Source organism: Siphateles boraxobius, unplaced genomic scaffold, assembly GCF_051911475.1.
Source record: "Siphateles boraxobius isolate OS27281-9 unplaced genomic scaffold, OSU_SipBor_1 1, whole genome shotgun sequence".
Taxonomy (NCBI): Eukaryota; Metazoa; Chordata; class Actinopteri; order Cypriniformes; family Leuciscidae; genus Siphateles; species Siphateles boraxobius.
This window is the reverse complement of record NW_027508699.1, coordinates 4451662-4473442: the sequence shown is the minus strand read 5'-3', so window position 1 is coordinate 4473442 and position 21781 is coordinate 4451662. Positions and strand designations below refer to the sequence as shown.

The 21781-nt window shown below is 42.0% G+C and overlaps 1 protein-coding gene across 1 annotated transcript; it reads left to right on the top strand.

Annotated features, from left to right (window-relative positions):
• Positions 1-17804: 17804 nt before the first annotated feature.
• LOC143742202 (serine/threonine-protein kinase pim-3-like) lies at positions 17805-18967 on the top strand. The gene is made up of 4 exons (XM_077234970.1): positions 17805-17814; positions 18016-18110; positions 18274-18324; positions 18554-18967. The coding sequence occupies exons 1-4, from the start codon at positions 17805-17807 to the stop codon at positions 18965-18967; spliced, it is 570 nt and encodes a 189-aa protein (XP_077091085.1).
• The last annotated feature ends 2814 nt before the right edge of the window (positions 18968-21781 follow it).

The following is a 21781-nucleotide window of genomic DNA, read 5'->3' as shown; positions in this document are numbered from 1 at the left end:
CACCACACTGCTTGTTTTGGAGGCTAGAGTTTAGTCTTTAAGTTTTCACCTTTTTGTTACAGTAAAGTTCAAGTCATGTTAAAACAGGTGTAGCGTCAAACATACTTTCCCTCACGGAAGTGGCTTAAAAAAAAGGAAGCCACTACATTAAGTCAAAAAACTCCCAAGAAGGACATGCAGGCATGCGGTAGGCCCAATCAAGGCCTACATTTGGACTGATCAGGCCTTGAGTGACATGCATCGATAGCCAAAAGTATTCTGAAACTCATCCAATGCTTAAGTAAACAAGGGTGAACTTATTTCTAAGAGCTGTGGTTGAGAATTTTGGCTTTGATCAAAGCATGGTACAAGAAGCTGATGCTTATGTGTATATTGTGGCCTGTTGATCCTATGGAAAGCTCGATACCTGATTGTGCTTGTTTGTGTCAAACATGGCTGATGAAATGTCCAAAAATGAGAAGGATGAAGTTGAACAAAGCATCGGTTCCCTCAGTTCCATGCGTAGGGGAAGGCTTTGTGTGTGCACACGTAGGATGAATGAAGTAAAGGCATTGCTTGCTGATGGTGGTGATGTGGAATCAATAAAAGGAAGTGCAGAGACCTTTTTTATGTCACTTTGAGAATTTAAGACTGCTCATAGGCTTGTGCAAGAAAAGCTATGAAAAGGAAAATGAGCGCATTGACTGGTTTGAGCCTAAAATGGCTACATTTGATTACTTTATGAGTGAATATGAGATGTGGAAAAATGTTCAAAAGGATCCACAAACTCTTATCAAGCCAAGTGATAGTGTTTCGAATGTGTCCAAGAGGTCACAAAAATCTCGTAGTTCTCACAGCTCAAGTATATCATCATCGGTATCATCCATGAGGATAAAAGTAACTGCTGATAAAGCAGCCCTTCTTGCTCGCAAAGCTGAATTAAAACAAAAACATGCCCTAGAAATGGAAAAGGCTGCTTTGAATATGAGATTGGAAACAGTAAATTTGGAATGTGACATAGCTGCAAACGATGCGAAACTCAAGGTCTTTGAAGACTCTGCAACAACAGCATGTCCAAGTTTAAAAGCTCGATCTGTTAGTTCCCAGCAATCTTTTGAACCTAAGGACGAAATGAATGAGTATCTTGAAAAGTACGGTGCCGAGAATTCTAAGAAGACATCAACGAAACAGGATCAGACATCACCAGGACCCTCGCCATCTTTTGAATTTATTCAACTTGGAGCTATCCCGAAAAACTCCGTTGCAAAGAATGTTTCAACCTCCAAAACTTAACCAAGTAGCACACCGAAAGTCCAATGTTGAGGATGCGACAGCAACATCTGATAATCCTGCTACAACTTTTCAAAATCCATCTGTTAGTTGCACAGACGTGGGGCTTACAAATATGAATCTTTCGAATGTGGTACGGAGGCAAAATGACATTTTCGCCCTTTCATGCAAGCCTTTGAACATGCCACAGAAGATAATACAGACAATAATAGGGATAGACTTTACTGTATGGAACAATTTACTTCTGGCCAGTCCAAGGAACTTGTCCGAAGCTGCTTGCATATGGATACTAGAAGGGGTTACGCTGAAGCTAAGAAGCTCCTCAAATGTCATTTTGGTGATGAAGTGAAAATCACCAGTGCTTATATGGAAAAGGCCCTAAGTTGGAGTAATATCAAGACAGATGATGGAAAGGCTCTTAATGCTTATGCAATTTATTTAAGAGGCTGTTGCAATGCTGCGGAAGACCTTCCTAATATGTTTGATCTTGATTTCCCTTCCAATCTTAAACAGATTATATCCAAACTCCCATATAAACTACGTGAAAAGTGGAGAAGCACAGCATGTGACATTCTTGAAAGAACACATAGTAGAGCCAAATTCCAGGACGTGATTGTCTTTATTGAAAAACAGGCAAAGATACCTCAAGACCCTCTCTTCGGCAATATTCTAGACCCTACTTCAGCTACAAAGGGCATTAGGGTCGAGACAGGGTCTCGTCCTTTCAAGTCCGGGAGTAAGAAAAGCTTTGCTACTTCAATATCACAACTGATATCCAGTACAAAAGAAGTAAAGAGCCATGAGTCTACAGGTGTTGCATTACAGGCTCCCTGCTTGTTCTGTTTTGGCAATCATGCATTGGAAGCATGTCGTCAGATAGTGTTAAAGCCTCATCTTGAGAAGATTTTCTAAAGGGAAAAGGGCTATGCTTTGCATGTCTTCTAAAGGGGCATATGAGCAAAGCATGTAGAAAACGTCTGGATTGTAAGAGTTGTCACAAAAGCCACCCAACAGTTCTCCATGTCGAAAGTATGCCCCTCACAGAGCAACACACTTCCCAGAAGGATAAAGGTTGTAGTAACTTAATTACAATCGCCATGGTGTTAGCAGAACAGGCGGAGGTTGGTTCTTTAGACTACAAACTTGATATCTTGCCGGTGAAGATTAAGGCCTGCAATGGGAGTGACATCATAGAGACTTATGCTTTTCTTGATCCTGGAAGTTCTGCCATAAAGACTCAGAAGGATTCTCGAAAAAAGAATTTATTTTGTGAAAGGAGTTTACAGACAAAAATAAAGGTAGATACTCGACAAGCTCCGTCTCTGAGTTCTTTGGCGTAGGCCTCGTCCTCCGTCAGGGTCTGAAGGTTAGCTTATAGGTCCTGCCTGATGTTAGAGGCAGGGGCGGAGCCTACCCCCCGACGAGTGGACGAGAGCCATTCTGGTGGTGGTGGGGAGGATGGGGGAAAACTTTGCTACGACACCTGCGGGCAACAACATGGAACGGTAGGATCAGTCTTTTATATTCAATGTCGAGCTGTGATTGGTAGTGTGGAATTATAAATTAGTGACGTGCAATGGAGTCTTTCTGGTAGAACTTACGCTTACGCTTTCATTTCCACAACTTTCTGTACAGAAAGTCTAACGGAAAAGCTGCATGTGAGAGGGAGGAGAACAGAAGTTCTACTCAGGACTATGGGACAGGAAAGACCATTAAATACATACAAATTGGATGGGCTGGAAGTAAGTAGCCTCGACAGTAACAATTTTTTGCCCCTGCCAGAGGTTTTTACTCAAGCTTCTATACCAGTTGGTAAAAAAACATTCCTACTCAAGAGGACATTCAGCACTGGCCATATCTCAATGAGATCAGTTTGAATACCATTGAAGCGGAAGTCGGTCTGTTGATTGGAGTCAATGCTCCAAAGCTTATAGAGCCATGGAAGGTTATTAATAGTCAAGAAGATGGACCCTATGCAGTCCTAACTCAACTGGGATGGCTTATTAATGGACCTTTGGGCAGAAGCCCATCTTTAAGCAGAAATGAACAACTAAAGGTGTCCTGTAATAGGATTTCAATTTCCAGCGTAGAACAGCTCATCCTGAGTCAGCTAAATCATGATTGTCCTGAAAAGGTATGTGATGAGAAGCCTGAGTATTCAGCTGAGGACATGATGTTCCTCAAAATTGCGGCAGACTCTGTTGTTAAACAAGATGGTCACTATCAACTTAAACTTCCATTCCGTCAAGAGGTTTACCTACCTAATAATCGAACGATAGCTGAACAGAGAGCTAATACCCTCATGAAGAGATTCCAAAGGGACGATAAGCTATTTACTGATTATAAGGAATTTATGGGTAACCTCTGTAGTAGAAATTTTAATAGTCATTGATCCCAAACTGGTATCATAAGAGAGAGAACCTATTCAATGTGTAAAAGTATATGTGTGTACGTGCTTGTGCGTGACGTTTCAGGAACATATGGGACAGGACCTCTGACCTTAGGGACGGTCAGTTTTGGCCAGTTTATTTCAGTACCAGTTTGTGTCTTTAAGTAGAAACTGAACAGCAGTAAGGACCTTATCTGGGTGGGTGAAAGGTACAGCAGGTGAGGAAGAACCTTGAAAAGAGTATAAAAGCTGTCTCATATCTTCCTGTTGTGTGTCACTCTCTTGCACAGCGTAACTTCTGTGCACTAGACTGAACCTATTCTTGCAAGAATAAATACTTTCCTTTTATTAATTTGACTATGAGTGTCTCTTACTGTCAGGAGCCAATCAAACACAACATCCTTCACCACACACCGATCACTCTCCCCAGAATACTAATCACCTGCACCTGTTCACAATCAGTAAGCCTCATCAACCCCTGCATAAAAACACTCACCACAACCTCAGTCATTGTCAAGCCTCCAACAGGAACAGACTATTTCCCTTGTCTTCCGAAGTCTCTGATATGTCCAGTTCCAGCCAAGTAACGTATACTCACCTGTGAATTACTAACCTCTGCATTCCTGTTCCACTGTCTTCAGAGATCCTGTCCAAATTCGTGTTTCCTGCAATCCTGTCTGGATCCTTGTTCCTCGAAATCCTGTCTGGACCCCTGTTCCCCAAAAACCCTGTATTCTCCTGAGTCCCTGTGTTCACGCCGAGTTGTCGCTCCCACGACGACATCTGAAAGAGAAAAGACAAGTATAAGAGATCTGTGACTGCTTGACATCAGTTAGCCTGAAGAGGACCTGCTCACCTGTAATCTGCCCCGCACGTAGTGATCTTCACCAAATCTGCACCTGAACTTTAAGAATACTCACCTATGCACTTGTGTCACGTTATATAAAGCTGTGTTTGGATTCACTTACCTCTGTCTCTGTGCCTGTATCCTGACAGAAGGCTTGACCAACTACCGCTCTGGATCCAACACAACCGCCATCCGCTGCCATTCCAGGGCAACTTGCAACCGATGCGGCGAGTCCGCTTCCTCAGTCCACAACCACTTCCGCAAACCCCACTCCCACACTGGTATGCATTGCTAGTTCCACCTCTCGACCAGCGCCATTCTCCGGCCGGGCGGAATATTGCAACCGATCGCTCACGAATTTCTTTCATCATTCAGCAATTATCTGGAACAGCATTGAGATGGGCTGAGTCGCAAGAAACTGAGGTTACCATGTCATTACAAAGTTTCATTAACCATTTCAAGGAAGTTTTCGGCCACCCAGTCAATGATTCATCCATCAGCGATAAGTTAATGCAACTTCGACAAGATAAGAAACCCGTTTCAGAGTATTCCATTGAGTTTCGAACTCTAGCTTCAGTGAGTGGTTCGAACGAAAAGGCTCTTCTGGCTGTTTATCGTGGTGGTTTAAATCCTGCACTCCATCTCCAAATGGTGATCTATGATGATAATCTGGGGCTGGAAAAATTCATACAGCAAACTCTCCGTGTCCATCAACGATCTCAGGGCTGTTATCGAGATGCTCGACATTCTCATGCCACATCCCCTCATGTCCTCGCTAACCATGAGTCTGAAAGACCCCCAGAAGAAATGCAAGTCGATACTCACCGACTCACCCAGGCTGAACGTTCTCGTCGTAGAGAATTGCAGATATGTCTGTACTGTGGTGTTAATGGTCACTTTCGACTCGCATGCCCCATTCGACCACGTCAGATTACGGTAAGCTCCGTTCAGGATCACCTCGCCGTATCGACACCACTCACTATTCCTGTAACCTTGAAAACCCAAAATTTCCATGTATCTGTAGCAGCCATCGTCGATTCCGGATCAGCGGGGAACTTCATATCAGGGCGGCTCTGCAAGAAACTTAACCTCAGGAAGGTCGACATTCCAAAGCCATATTCCATCCATGCAGTGACCGGCGAACCCATTAACAAGGGGTATGTTACAGCTCAAATAACACCTATCCAGTTATGCATTGAACATATTCACCACGAAATGTTCGAACCTTTCATTCTTCAAAATAGTCAAGCAGACATAATCCTAGGCCGTCCATGGCTAATTCGTCACCAACCTACCATAAATTGGCAGTCCGGTAAGATAAACAGTTGGGGATGTCATTGCCCACTTGAGAAAAGCCCACACTCTGCTCCACCTGGTGCTGAACCTAAGAAAGCGCTCACTGTGAGTTCCACCTCCATCAAAAGCCCCACAGAAAATCTGTCCACAAATATTCCCTCATGTTATTCCTCGTTCTCTGACATATTTAACCCTGTCACTGCCTCCAACTTACCACCTCATAGACCATGGGATTGCGCCATTGATCTGGTCGCCGATGCATCGATTCCCAAGGGTAGAATCTATTCTCTATCAATTCCTGAACAGGAATCTATGCGGAAGTACATCGAAGAAGCTTTGCAACAGGGTTACATCCGTCCTTCTACATCCCCTGCTGCCGCTAGTTTCTTTTTTGTTGCCAAGAAAGATGGAGGTTTAAGACCATGTATCGACTACAGAGCCCTGAATCAAATCACCGTGAAATTCAGTTACCCACTACCTCTCATTCCAGCAGCCCTCGAACAGCTCAGGGAAGCCAAGATCTTCACCAAATTGGATCTGAGGAGTGCATACAATCTGGTCAGAATTAGAGAAGGGGATGAGTGGAAAACTGCTTTCATCACGCCTGCAGGGCACTATGAATACCTGGTCATGCCGTATGGGTTGGTGAACGCTCCTTCCGTGTTTCAAAGCTTTATGGACGAGGTACTCCGAGACTTCCTGGGAAAGTTCGTATTGGTGTATATCGATGATATTCTGATTTATTCCAAGAACCCTGGTGAACATCAACATCATGTGTCCCTGGTACTCCAAAGACTCAGAGAATTCACCCTGCTTCTAAAAGCAGAAAAGTGTACTTTTCATCAGACCAGTGTCGAATTCCTGGGATACCAACTGAGTGAAAGAGGAGTGGAAATGGATAAACGAAAGACCGAAGCCATCATGTCCTGGCCAACTCCTCAGTCGGTAAAAGAACTCCAGAGGTTCTTCGGCTTCGCAAATTTTTACAGATGATTTATACACAACTACAGTATCTTGACAGCTCCTCTGACCTCCCTGTTAAAAGGAAAGCCGAAGATGTTACTTTGGACCCCAGAAGCGGAGCTTGCCTTTAATTCACTCAAGGCCGCATTCACCACTGCACCCTTGCTCCACCATCCAGATCCAGAGAGGGTATTTGTGGTGGAAGTAGATGCCTCCACTACTGGGGTAGGAGGAATTCTATCCCAGTACTCTGACTCATCCTCCAAGACCATACCTTGCGCGTTCTTTTCCAAGAAGTTATCTACGGCAGAAAGCAACTACGACATTGGAAACCGGGAGCTTCTGGCTGTGAAACTTGCCTTAGAGGAATGGAGGCATTGGTTATAGGGGGCGAAACATCCATTCCTAGTACTTACCGACAACAAGAACCTCCAGTACTTGAGAGATGCTAAAAGACTCAATCCACGTCAGGCCCGATGGGCACTATTCTTCACCCGTTTCCATTTAAGAATCTCATATCGTCCAGGCTCAAAGAATACTAGAGCGGATGCTCTCTCTCGCATCCATGCCCAAAAAACTCAGATGGAGGAACCTGAGACCATCCTGCCCGAGAAACTGCTTGTCAACCCCATCCAGTGGGAAATCAACAAGCAATTATTGGAATTGTCACGACAACAACCTAGAGTCCCAGGATGCTCCCCCGAGAAGATTTACGTACCTGAGGATTTCCGCAACTCTCTCATTTCATCAGCTCACTCCTCTGTAGGCACAGGTCATCCTGGAATAGGCAAAACTTTCTCAACTCTCCAACTCAAATATTGGTGGCCCAACATGCAACAGGACATCACAACGTTCATACAAGGTTGTATTCCCTGCGCCATGTCCAAAGTTCCCAGAAATCTCCCTGCGGGTAAATTAGTACCACTTCTTGTCCCACATAGACCCTGGTCACACATTGGTGTAGATTTCTTCACGGATCTTCCCCCTTCTGACGGCAACACCTGTATCCTTGTAACCATCGATCGGTTCTCCAAGGCATGCAAACTAATTCCTCTGAAGGGTCTCCCTACGGCTTTTGTCACTGCTGAACTTCTGATGGAACATGTTTTTCGAAACTTCGGCATCCCAGAGGACATCGTGTCCGACAGAGGACCCCAATCCATCTCCCGAGTTTGGCGAGCCTTTTTCACTCTTATGAACGTGACTGTAAGCCTATCATCAGGGTATCATCCGCAAACCAATGGCCAAACCGAACGAAAGATCCAGGATGTAGGACGCTTCCTGCGTTCATTCTGCCACACCAACCAGAATATCTGGAGTCGATATCTAATTTGGGCAGAGTACGCACAAAACTCCCTCAGACAGTCATCCACGCAGTTAACTCCTTTCCAGTGTGTGCTGGGTTACCAACCCCCATTGTTTCCATGGTCCGGCGAACCCTCAGAAGTACCAGGAGTAAATAAGTGGTTTCAAGAAAGCGAAAGAGTGTGTAATCAAACCCATCATCACCTCCAGCAAGCGGTGAATCGCCAACAGCATTTCGCAGATGCTCGTCGCCGTCAAACCCCTGAGTATCAACCCGGACAGTTAGTCTGGCTCTCCACAAAAGACATCCGTCTACGTCAACCTTGCCGCAAACTCAACCCCAGATACATCGGACCATTCCCCATTGTAAGACAAATCAACCCAGTCACCTACCAACTTCGTCTACCCCCAGAACATCGGATCCATTCCACGTTTCACGTCTCCCTCCTGAAACCTCATTACCCTCCTGTACCCAACTCAGCCACAGAAACGGTTTCGGAAGATAACCCCCCGATACCGCCTATTGAACCAGAGCCCATTTATCTGATAAAGGAGATATTGGACTCCCGACGTCTAGGTGCTCAGCTCGAGTATCTGATAGATTGGGAGGGGTATGGACCAGAGGAAAGATGTTGGATACCCCGGAACGACGTCCTTGATCCCAATTTGCTCCTCGAGTTTCACGCTCAACATCCTGACAAACCTGCACCATGACCCAGAGGTAGACCACCACGACGTCGGGGTCCAAGGTCCGCTGGCGCGGACTCTGGAGGGGCGGGGTAATGTCAGGAGCCAATCAAACACAACATCCTTCACCACACAACGATCACTCTCCCCAGAATACTAACCACCTGCACCTGTTCACAAACAGTAAGCCTCATCAACCCCTGCATAAAAACACTCACCACAACCTCAGTCATTGTCAAGCCTCCAACAGGAACAGACCATTTCCCTTGTCTTCCGAAGTCTCTGATATGTCCAGTTCCAGCCAAGTAACGTATACTCACCTGTGAATTACTAACTTCTGCATTCCTGTTCCACTGTCTTCAGAGATCCTGTCCAAAATTCGTGTTTCCTGCAATCCTGTCTGGATCCTTGTTCCTCGAAATCCTGTCTGGACCCCTGTTCCCCAAAAACCCTGTATTCTTCTGAGTCCCTGTGTTCACGCCGAGTTGTCGCTCCCACGACGACATCTGCAAGAGAAAAGACAAGTATAAGAGATCTGTGACTGCTTGACATCAGTTAGCCTGAAGAGGACCTGCTCACCTGTAATCTGCCCCGCACGTAGTGATCTTCACCAAATCTGCACCTGAACTTTAAGAATACTCACCTATGCACTTGTGTCACGTTAAATAAAGCTGTGTTTGGATTCACTTACCTCTGTCTCCGTGCCTGTATCCTGACACTTACGCAGTGATGATGTTTAACAGGATTTCTGCCACAACACCTCTCAGAGAAAGGGTATGCCGAAAAGGTGACATTAGATCAGTTGTCAGGAAAATTCGGAAGAGTATGGTACATACCCCATCACAGCGTGTACCACAAGAGGAAAAAGAAAATTAGGGTTGTATTTGATTGCGGATCTTCATTTCAAGGCACATCCTTAAATAAAGAGCTTCTACAGGGACCTGATCTCTCAAACAGTCTCCTCGGAGTTATCCTTCGATTACGTCAAGAACCCGTGGCAGTCATGGCGGATATCAAAGGAATGTTTCATCAGGTTATAGTCACACCTGGGGATGTGGACTTTCTGCGGTTCTTATGGTGGCCTAGCTGTGACATTAGCCAACCATTGGCAGAGTATCGGATGTTAGTTCACCTTTTCGGTGCCGTCTCTTCACCTAGTTGTGCAAACTATGCACTCAAGAAAACAGCAGAGGACAACAAGGGCAGCGTTGGTAAAGAGATTCTTAGTACCATTCGAAGGAACTTCTATATTGACGACTGCCTAACTTCCTTACCCAATGAGGATGCAGCTATTGCCCTGATTCGAGACTTGAGAATGGTCTGCGCCACCGGCGAATTTAGACTGACAAAGTGGATAAGTAATAGTCGCTCTGTTCTAGCTTAAATTCCAGTACAGGAGAAGGCCAAAGACATGTAGGCGTTAGATCTTGATATTGGTAAACTCCCTGTGGAAAGAGCTCTTAGAATTCAGTGGAGCACTGAAACAGACTCCTTTTTCTTTAAGGTTAACTTAAAGGATCAACAGTCCACCAAGAGGACTACTCTTTCTACTGTGAATTCCTACTGTGAACCCTGCGCCTTACCAACATCATTGGTGATGTTCATGTTGCCTTTGTATTGGGCAAGGCCAGAGTTGCTCCATTAAAACCAGTAACTATACCCAGGCTTGAGTTGGCAGCCGCTGTCCTTGCTACATGTGTTGACAGGATGCTCAAGAGAATTCACTCACACAATCTATTTTCTGGACAGATAGCACATCTGTCTTAAAATACATTTTTAATGACACAACACGATTCAAAACATACGTTGCAAATAGAGTCTGCAAAACACGTGATTTATCTGAGAAATCCCAGTGGCATTATGTGAATGGCTCACTGAACCCTGCAGATGCGGCATCACGCGACCTGTCGATTGATTCCTTTCTTGGTTCAGAAAGATGGTGGAATGGTCCAGAATTCCTTTCACTGCCTGAATCAAATTGGCCGTGCTTTCCGGAGGAGCAAATGACTTTATCTTGTGTGCGACTCCGAGATAGTGAAGAGGGCTATGGCTTTCACTATAGTTTTAACAGGAGGCTCTGACACTGTTCACAAATTCATCGAACACTTCTCTTCTTGGAATAGCCTCAAAAGGGCTACTGCATGGATCCTGAAGTTTAAATGGATGCTTTGGATGGCAAGCCAAAAACAAAAAGATGCTCACTCAATTCTTCCTCTACAAAGCACTGATCCTTATTATTTGACCAGGTCCAATTACAGGAAAGCTGAGAGCAAAACTCAATTTGGAGATAAAGAGCTTTCAGTGGATGATCTTAAACAAGCAGAGAAGGCGTTAATAGGCTTTATCCAGCAACAGACATTTCAATCGGAAATGACGTCTCTGAGAAAAGGGCATACTGTTAAGAAAACTAGCAGTATCTACAAACTGGACCCTTTTCTGATGGATGGTATCTTAAGAGTTGGAGGGAGGCTGCACAAAATGTCGATGCCTGAAGATTTGAAACATCAAGTCATTTTGCTAAAGAACAGTTATCTCTCCACATTACTTTTAGACCACATTCATCAATCAGCAGGTCAATGTGGAAAAAATCAGATACTCTCAAAGCTTCGCCAGAGATACTGGCTAGTTCATGCCAGCTAATCAGGAACTGCCTGCCATGCAGACGTTGGAACGCACCAGTAATGGAGCAAAAAATGGCCAATCTACCTTTAAGTCGTCTAGCTTGTGATTCCCCTCCATTTACATGCGTAGGTACAGATTATATTGGTCCAGTCGAGGTAAAAAGGGGCCGGAGTCTGGTAAAGAGATATGGTGTCTTGTTTACATGCTTGGCGAGCAGAGCTATCCATCTAGAAATGGCCTATTCATTGGATACAGATTCCTGCATTTTGGCCTTGAGAAGGTTCATATGTAGAAGAGGTCAAGTTCAAGAAATGATATCAGACAATGGACCTAATTACGTAGGTGCCGAACGAGAGCTTAGAGGTTGTCTCGCTCAGCTGGATAACAGCAAGATCAAACGTGCAATGCTGAACGAGGGAATCAAATGGAGTTTTAATTCTCCCTCAGGGGCTCATCACGGAGGCACATGGGAAAGGCTTGTCCGCATCATTAAGAGGTCTCTGTATTCCGTCTTAAAACAACAAGCCTTAGATGAAGAGGGACTATAGACAGCACTCTGTGAGGTAGAGGCTATAGTCAATGATCGCCCTATTACCACCATATCTGATGATATCACAGATCCCGAGCCTCTTACACCTAATCATCTCCTACTGCAGAAAGGAAAACCGATTCTGCCACCTGGATTGTTCATAAAAAATGACTTGTATTCAAGACGGAGATGGAGACAAGTCCAGTATATCAGTGATCTATTTTGGAAGAGATGGACAAGAGAGTACTTGCCACTGATGCAAGAGAGGCAGAAATGGCATGAAGTGCGAAAAAATCTTAAGCCGGGGGACATAGTTCTTATAGTAGACGATACATCACCCAGAAACTCTTGGCCTATGGGACGGATCACAAAGACCTTGCCTGACAAAAGGGGACTTGTTCGTTATGCCTTGGTTAAAACAAAGTCCAACATACTGGAAAGACCTATTAATAAACGATGTCTTCTTCAAGAGTAACTAATAGTAATTTTAGTTGCTTGCAGAGTTTACATGCTCTCTTGATGAAGGTAACGATCACCATTTTTGATGAATTTTTTTGGACGTTTTTTTTAACATTTTTCATTGACTTTTCCATTGGACTATTTTAGACACTTTTTTTGTGTGTGAACAGATTGAAAATATTTTCATAAAAAGTATTCATATGGCTCCTCAATATTTTATATAATTGCCTTATCATCGTCAATTAAGGGGGAATGAAAGAGCCATAAGTCTGTAAATTTGTCTGTTCTATTGTCTGTACTCCCCTGTGTGGCAATGGGAAAGAATTGCACCCCTTTTGGGGACTTCCTGCAGATAGCAAGTGATGTGGCAAGGGACAGGGGGGAAGGGAGACAGTTTTTTGACCTAACTTACACCACACTGCTTGTTTTGGAGGCTAGAGTTTTGTCTTTAAAGGGTAACTAAACCGCTGGTCAGAGCCTGACTCCACCCACTAGCAATATTTGAAAAATGCTGGAAAAGTGGGCAGAGCCCAGCGGGGATAGAGATAGAACCCAGGGCGGGCCTGAGCGGAAACATTAAGACACGGATGTACCTAATACAAATAAATAAAACATCTCCAGTTAACTACCAGAGCAGTCATTTAGTTTGCCATTAAATAAGAGATCTAGCACTAAAATGTGTTGTTTTTGAAATCAAGCTGAGCGCTCGTTTGCCGCTGCTATCAGTGTCATGGATACAGTGTTCTGGCTGGCGCAGTCTTCACTCGGACGCGCTCTTCAATCTATCGCCGTTGTGGAGACTGAAATCACAAAATAAAATGCACACAAACGTGTCCCTGCTTGATACAGACTGTAATCACTGATGAACATATTCAGTTTTGATGAGAGAGAAAAAACAATACAAGTGCGGATTAGAACCTGTAACCTCTGACACGCTTGGCAAAAGATCTACCTCTAGATCATTTAAGAACTCAAAAAATTTGCGGATCGATGCATTTATTTACGCGCTGAGCAGAGATCCTGCACAGTTTGACAAGTTTGTACCCGGCACTTCTGAAAATGGACTTCCGAATGTGTCTCTGTCCCCAGCACATTTCAAACCAAACTGACGCCCGTGCAATACAACACTAACAACTATGCTAATTAACTACCTAGGCTACACGAAATAATCTAAATAACTATATAAATGCTATGCTAAATAGACGCTAAAATACTCTATCCTGATCGTTTTCAATACTGGCAATTCCAACTCCTGACTCGCTACAATGGTTTTGACGAAATAAGTTGGTTTTTATACCAACTTATTTAAACTTTTTTGTACCAAGGGCGTGGTGAGCTGGAACCTGCTTACGTCACCACCCACCCCTTACGTCACGAACCACCGCAAACATCCAATAGGACAATTCAACTGCAGTAGCCACCGTTCAACCTGAAGAGGGCAGCACTCAGACGTTTTTACAATATATATTGTAGAATTAAAACACTTTAAACCCAAATGTCAAAAAAATTACTTGAATCAATGAACAACACTAATAAAGCCCCATTCTTACAGATCATTAACTAAAAAAAGTTGGTTTAGGGTTTAGTTACCCTTTAAGTTTTCACCTTTTTGTTACAATAAAGTTTAAGTCATGTTAAAACAGGTGTAGCGTCAAACATACTTTCCCTCACGGAAGTGGCTTAAAAATGAAAGGCCACTACAGGCGTGGTTAGCTGGTACCCTCAGACGACAGAGGGTACCACACCTTCCAATAGGAAAATTCAACTGCAGTAGCCACCTTTCAACCTGAAGAGGGCAGCACTCAGACGTTTTTACACCATATATTGCAGAATTAAAACACTTTAAACCCAAATGTCAAAAAATTTACTCAAATCAATGAACAGCATTTATGAAGCTCCATTCTTACAGATCATTAACTAAAAAAAAGTTGTTTTAGTGTTTAGTTACCCTTTAAATATTCATCATAGACTATAGTCCCTAAGCTAATTGAGTGTACTCATTTAATGAATTCACAGTTTATTGCAATTGACACCACTTCAATTAAAAATATAGGCATTTATTTTAGATGTATTTCTTTGATTGGGGTTCTGTTTTTTGATTTAAAAGAAATGTAGGAATTAATGTAATTAAAATATTGGGGCAAATTACTGCTGTTTTTGCGTCCATCGGAAAAATGAAGTCAATAACGGAAAGTTTAGAATTTTATTTTATTCACATAAAGTTCATTTTATTTCGATGTATGTTTTATTACCATACATTATTCTTAACGCTTTACCTCCGTAATATTTCAGTCCGAATCGGCACATGACAGCGCAGATAAACTGTTAATAACTTAAATAATCTGCTAAACATTATTTGAGAAAGTTAGTGTTAATGATTATTGTAAAATAAATGATGAACGTCATCCTCCACTCCTTGATTAGTAAAATAAATGGGCTTTATTAATATGGATTTCTTTTCTTCACCACTCTAACGTTACTACGAACCGGTGTGATGACGCATGGGTGTCACAACTGATTGGCTTGATGTTTATATGCGGAAATGTATTAAATTCTTCTAGACTTTATAATAACATTATGTCCGATTTATCCTTCCTTGTGCCTTTTTGCACGCATTTTGGACAGAAGCAATGACTATGGGGATCCATTAGTGCCTTGCGAAGGCGGCGCTTATTTGCTTAATTATTAATAGCTAATGAAGATTTTGGGCAAGAATAATTGCACGGATAATAATAATAATAATAACTGTTTAAAATTAAGGTTGTTACTTTTCGATAAATGTGTTGAGAATCGATGTGCGCTCACGCACGCGAATTCTGATGCAACGTTACGTACGTGGTTATGAATGATTTGAACTTTAGTTGCTATAGCGACGCGTTCTATGAATTTTGACTGCAAATGTTTACACTCGAACTGATCGCTTTCTGAGTTGATTGAGAGACGAGGCGAACAATTCAGAGACTTTTGCAAAGTATTTTCTATGCAAATCTTGTGAAGCTGAAGCTGAGAAGAGACTTTTATTCTAGAAGAAGATCGGAGCATATATCCTTTCCATATATTTATTTTTTAAAGAGTTTATATTTTTTTTGTGGAGACTTCTATTTAATTGTTATTTTCTTACGCTAGAAGGAGCTTGGCGCTTTATTAATTTTTTTGTTTATTATTTAATTTAATTTTAGTATTTCTGAGGAGATTTGTATTTTGTTCTCTTTTTTGTATTGTTTTTTTGTATTGTTTTTATTGCAGATTGGTGGATGTCAATGGCTCACATCGGGGGAAGAGGAGGTGAGTGCTTTAGTTTTTTATTTGTACATGGTATGTTATGGTATAATATTGTTGTACAATGGTTGAGTAAATTAATGTGAAGAAACTTGTGCAATGTAAATTTGATCCCCCAATTTTCCCAGCTAAGTCCTCACATGTATTTGACTCCTTGCATATGAAATCAACTTTTCAATCTGAGTAACTAAAGTTATGTATAGTGACACTTTGTAATTGACCACTGACATTGAGTATTGGTTATTGTTAAACCATTAATACTAGTTATGTGAAATATTCCAACATCAGGCCGCTCCAGATGCAGGAGAGCTGCTGTCTCTCAGACGGCTGGTCGGGAGGTTTGGAGACCCGGTTCTGATGGCCGTGATCAGGATCCGCTGCCAGCCCCGACCCAGACACAGATCCAGGAGCTTCATGGTTATTTAACACAGTCTTTGTCTTCTGAGTTGTCTTTGTCTGTGTCCACAGGTCCGGCTCACAGGAAGAAGGAGTGGCAGATCGGCAGCCAGAAGAGCCCAGATGATGGACGTCCGTCCACTTCATCTACACACTCTCGCAGAGGTCAGAATAGGCTTTGAACAATTCTTACGTTGATTCTAAATATTATTACAACAAAAGAAAAAAAATGATTTTTAATATCTGAAATTTTCCAGACTCTTCATCATCTTTGTCCCTCTCTGAGGACAATGTGGAGAGGTGGTTATGCAGAGAGTTGTTGAGGCTGTCCAGGTCCGACAGCTTGGAAGGGTGGCAGTGCCGTCCGCTGCCGGGTCAAGTTCCTGTCGAGCCGACTGAGACTTCGAGAGGCCGAACTGCTCAGGGTGCCATGGATGCTTCTCCTGTGAACAAGAGCTCAACAGGTGAGACTGAAATAAGGCTGGGCAGTGTAAAGTGTACAGATAGAGATTTTGCCATTTCATGCAGAACTGCTACAAGTTTTTAGCATGTTAATGTCCCGTCACATTTACTGTTGCTCAGCTGAATTTTGATTAAATTTGTTCAGAAATATTTTAATTTGACCATTTTCAGAGCATTAAGAGAACATTCAAAAGTAACGTTCCCATAATGCAAAATTATGAAATATAATGTTCATTTAACCAAGAAATTTCTTTTTTGAAACATTGAAAAAACTGGACGCTGTGAACGTTCAGGGAACATTTAGAATAACGATTGCTTAACTTTATGGGAACATTAGCAAAACGTTCTCAATAAGCCGTGAACTCAATGGTACTTGCGCTGTCTGACACACACCAGAAACACGCGCACAGAATGCCGATTCTCAGACAGCATTCCAGCCCCAATAGAATTATATTTTTGATAAATAAATAAATAAAAATTGTGAAATAAAAGGACTATTAATATTGTGAAATACGATTTTGGGACATTTATGCAGGCATTTAGCAGAAGTCAGGTGGGTAGCTTGGAAATATTTCCATTACTTTGGATTTATAACATTACAGATAAGAATTCAACAGTAAATTGTAAGTTATGTCATGATATCATTAATTTGACATCAGAGATGTTTCACTTCATTTCAGGAAAACCTACAAGGAAGAGGAAAAGAATTGGTTGTTTCCTCAACAGGATATGGAAGGCTGTGAAGGGTTATTTCTGCTGCTGTTGCCACAGTTGTGCTGTGGATGTTGTGGAGCCTTTTGTCCCTCCAGCAGATCTGGAGCCAGAGCCTGATCCTGATACATCATCACCCGGTCCTGATACATCATCACCTGATCCTGATACATCATCACCCGGTCCTGATACATCATCACCTGATCCTGATACATCATCACCCGGTCCTGATACATCATCACCTGATCCTGATACATCATCACCCGGTCCTGATACATCATCACCTGATCCTGATACATCATCACCCGGTCCTGATACATCATCACCCGGTCCTGATACATCATCACCCGGTCCTGATACATCATCACCCGGTCCTGATACATCATCACCCGGTCCTGATACATCATCACCCGGTCCTGATACATCATCACCTGATCCTGATACATCATCACCCGGTCCTGATACATCATCACCTGATCCTGATACCTCATCACCCGATCCTGATACATCATCACCTGATCCTGATACATCATCACCCGGTCCTGATACATCATCACCTGCACCAGATCTCTCCGGTGTCGAGCCAAATAATGGTAAATCGCCAGTCCTTATTTCTCCCACATTATTTTAAACAGTATTGCTTTCTTGTTTTCCACTCAAAATATCTTAAGGCTTGTTTTCAGAGAATATTTATATTATTTTCCCCATATTAATGTTATTTTCTCGACACAGCCAGGACTGATATTTTCTGAATAAAACAATCTCATATATATTTCTCATATTTTTCTGTTTGTTTTTCAGATTCCTTTGAGTCTCTCTATAAAGTGGGAGAGATACTTGGATGCGGAGCGTTTGGCAGTGTGTACAGGGGAACACGCAAATTTGATGGCAAAAAGGTAAATCTTCCCGAATTGTACAAACGTTTGGCTTTTGTGTGCATCAAAACATATTCAAAACAATTTACAAATGGTTTAATACTTAGTGCAAGGTCAAGTTCTTGAATACTGTTACTGTTCTTAACTTGAAACTGTTTTGTGTTTTTATTTCTCTTTTTTTCAGGTTGCCATCAAGCGGATGCGCAAGTTTGACAATTTTCTTTATCTTTATATTGTAAGTTGGCCATAACCTGAATATGTATTTAGTTGTTTAAGTGCAGATTGCTGTAGTTAATACACCCATAGGAAGCATTAGGTGTAAATGTGATTGACAAATAAGAAAAGACTTTGAGCTCTTTTGAGGCTCTTTTAAACGTATCTAAAAAGATCAAAGAAAAGTACGCTTAAAAATGTTTTGGTCAGATTTTTACCCAGCTAAGCTTCTGTCTACTGCTTTTCTCTAGCCTGGACATCCCGAACCTCTCATTACAGAAGTGGCGCTGCTGCTAATGATGAGGCGAGAACCCATGAGCCCATACGTCATACAGCTATACGATTGGTTTGAACACCCTCGAAAATTCACTCTCATCATGGAGTTCCCTGAACCCTGCGAGAGCTTGCTGGACTTCATCACTCGTCATAATCCTGACGTGTGTGAAACAGTAGCACGGGTCTTCATGCCGCAGGCTGTGCTGGCAGTACAACACTGCATCGAGCATGGCGTTTTTCACAATGACATTCATGCGCAGAATTTCCTGTTGAAGAGAAACTCGTTAGACCTCAAGCTGATAGACTTTGGCTGCGGTCAGCTATTCAGTAGTGAGGGCTACGAGAGCAACGTATACTTTGGTGAGCATTTTGGGAATGTGGAAACCTGAATGTAGTGATGCTTTAAGAAAAAAAGCTCAACAATGTGCAAATGTCTTGCTTACAGGAAGACAGGATCACTGCCCACCTGAAGTCTTCACAGAACCCAGATTCCACGCCGTCCCAGCAAATGTCTGGGCTCTAGGAGTGATGTTGTATGAGATGGTGAACGCATCTCGTCCTTTTCGCAGTAGAACGGAAGTCATAGAAGCCAAAGTTACATTTCAGAATTCCAACTTATCCAGAGGTGAGTGAATAATATTGATAACACTGATAAACACACACACACACACACATAAAGTAAAGGCTCTGTACAGAAACAGTTAAAGGTGAAGTATGTAAGATTTTTTATATATGGCTCAACGTGGAGCGAGAGTTTGGGCCGTGGTTACTGTAGCAGGCGGAGCCTTGGCAAAAGAAATCCAGCTTTAGTTACAGAAGTGAAAGCCGAAATTCGCTGCATTTATACCTTAAAAGATTAAACGGGTCAAGAACGCGTCAAAGTGAACAGAGCGTTGTGATGCTACGGGCTATAAAGCATGCTTCGATACCATACAGCATCATCACGCACCTGTTCAGAAAGACACATTTTCATCAAGACAAATGCAATACAGCTAAACGTATTTCTAATATGTTGTTCCTGAAGCATGCCTTCACAAGAACCAGTAAGAGCTGGGTTTGTGATGTTTAAGTTGGGGAAGACACGATGCACGAAAGGGGCCTTTGCGGGGTTTGTTTGAAAATATGCTTTACCTTGTAATTCCGCTTGGTGCCACTAGTGTCGCAGAAACGACATGCTTCACTTTTAAAGTAAAGATAAGGAACATTTTACATTATATTAATCACGTTTTAGATGCTGTTTTCATAGATTCCAAGTCACATGACTAACCAGCTCTCTCCTTATTAACATTTGTACAGAATGCAGTGATCTGATTAGCCAGTGCCTAGCCCGGGATCCAACGAAACGGCCCACGTTAGAGCAGATGTCACAACATGAATGGATTAGAAATGGTCTACTGTTGGAGAAGTTCAGGAGATTCACTTGATCAGTGATTTCAGGTGTGAGGAAGTGTAACAGACAGAGAACGATTATTATCATTTGTCTTCAAATCTGGATTGTTTGTAGTGAGATTTTCAAATTTGTGTTCATTGTAATGTTCTTGTTATAGTCAAGTCACCTTCATTTATATAGAGCTTTGTACAATACAGATTGTTTCAAAGCGGCTTCACGGTAAACAGGAAAATAACAGAATCAATGCAAACAGAATTCAATTCTGTTGTAGAACAGCTCTTAAAATATCATTCATGAGTTGACTTGTTCATATAATCTTTGTATCGGATAGGAAAGAACACACCTTCTGTCCTTGGAGGGCTTGAGCCGGAGACTCGACCCGAAGCCTGAAGTCCAACCCCGACCTGACAGGAACTCAAGCGCCACACCAGAGAGATCCGAGCCTGTCCACGTCTGAGCAAGAACATGAGAGACTGAAGACTGGAAACAAGTTATCAAGTCATCACAGCTCAATTCACTATGTTTTAAAATTCAAGTTAAGACAAGTCATCTTTATCTATATAGCGCCTTATGTATGACAAATCTGTATTAGGGCTGCTGGGTATCGACTTCCATACTTTTTAGGCACTGACCGAATTGCCTCGATACCATCGAGAATCAAAAATTGTCTTGTCGTTCGGTACCAAATTTCGATACCTGAGGGGTTAATCTTGTCAACGTCAGTGAAACAATAAGCATGCATCATGTATGATGTGCACAAATCAAGTGCTGGTGATTGGCTGTGTTGAGGCATCAAGGAAAAACACTAGTTTACGCCGGCTTGATGGCAACAGCGCGATGCCATTCATCGACACAGAGACACGCAGAACATGAAGGATTCATATTTATACAGTCCTTTTTCGGTTTAATATTCTCACTTTGACAACATTTAATTTGAGCGAAACTATTATCTATGGAGGCTAGAGGGTCTATCAAGAGTTTCTTATCTCTTTTCTGTAATGATTGTCCTAAGTCATTATGTATTAGATAAATTATTATATAATTTCATGTGGAAAAATAAATCAAACACTATTATAAAGGAGGGTCTAAGAAAAGAGGTTAGTGATGGAGGTCTTGGAGTAGTTGACTTTACCCTATTTTACCATGTGCTAAAAGTAAATTGTTTAAAAAGACTTTATATGGAACATGTTTCCTCATTTTGTTCCTCATTTTGAGGAAATTGGAGATATTGGATTTTTGTTACAGTGCCCCTTCTCACTCGGAAAACTACCCATTAAATTATCAAAATTTCACCAACAGGTTTTTATTATCGTGGTTACGGGTTTACAAACATCATTTTTCACCTCAACGTGGTTTTATTTGGAACAACCAGAATATTATTTACAGAAATAGATCAACATTTTTTGAGAGATGGTATTTAAATAACATCTCTATTGTTAATCAGCTGATGGATGACAATTGTCAGTTTTATTCCTTATCATAATTCTCCAAAAAAATTGCTTTTGGAGCTTCAGGAAATTAATTTAATATTGTATTCAACGCCATTCCTAGTGTTATAAAAACTCTTGAAAGGAGAGCAAACCTATAGACCTATTTCTTTGTATAACACTTCTATTTCAATTGAAGGGATTTTGATTACTGACGACAAATTCAATATTAACAGAAAATCTATTCCAGCATCATCTTTCAAATGAATGATGACGTTATACAATGTTAATTGGAGTCTTGTCTGGTCTCTTCCACACAAATATCTTTTAACAAACAAAATTACATTTAAGAATGTTGCAGAGATGCTACCCTGGTAATAGTGTAC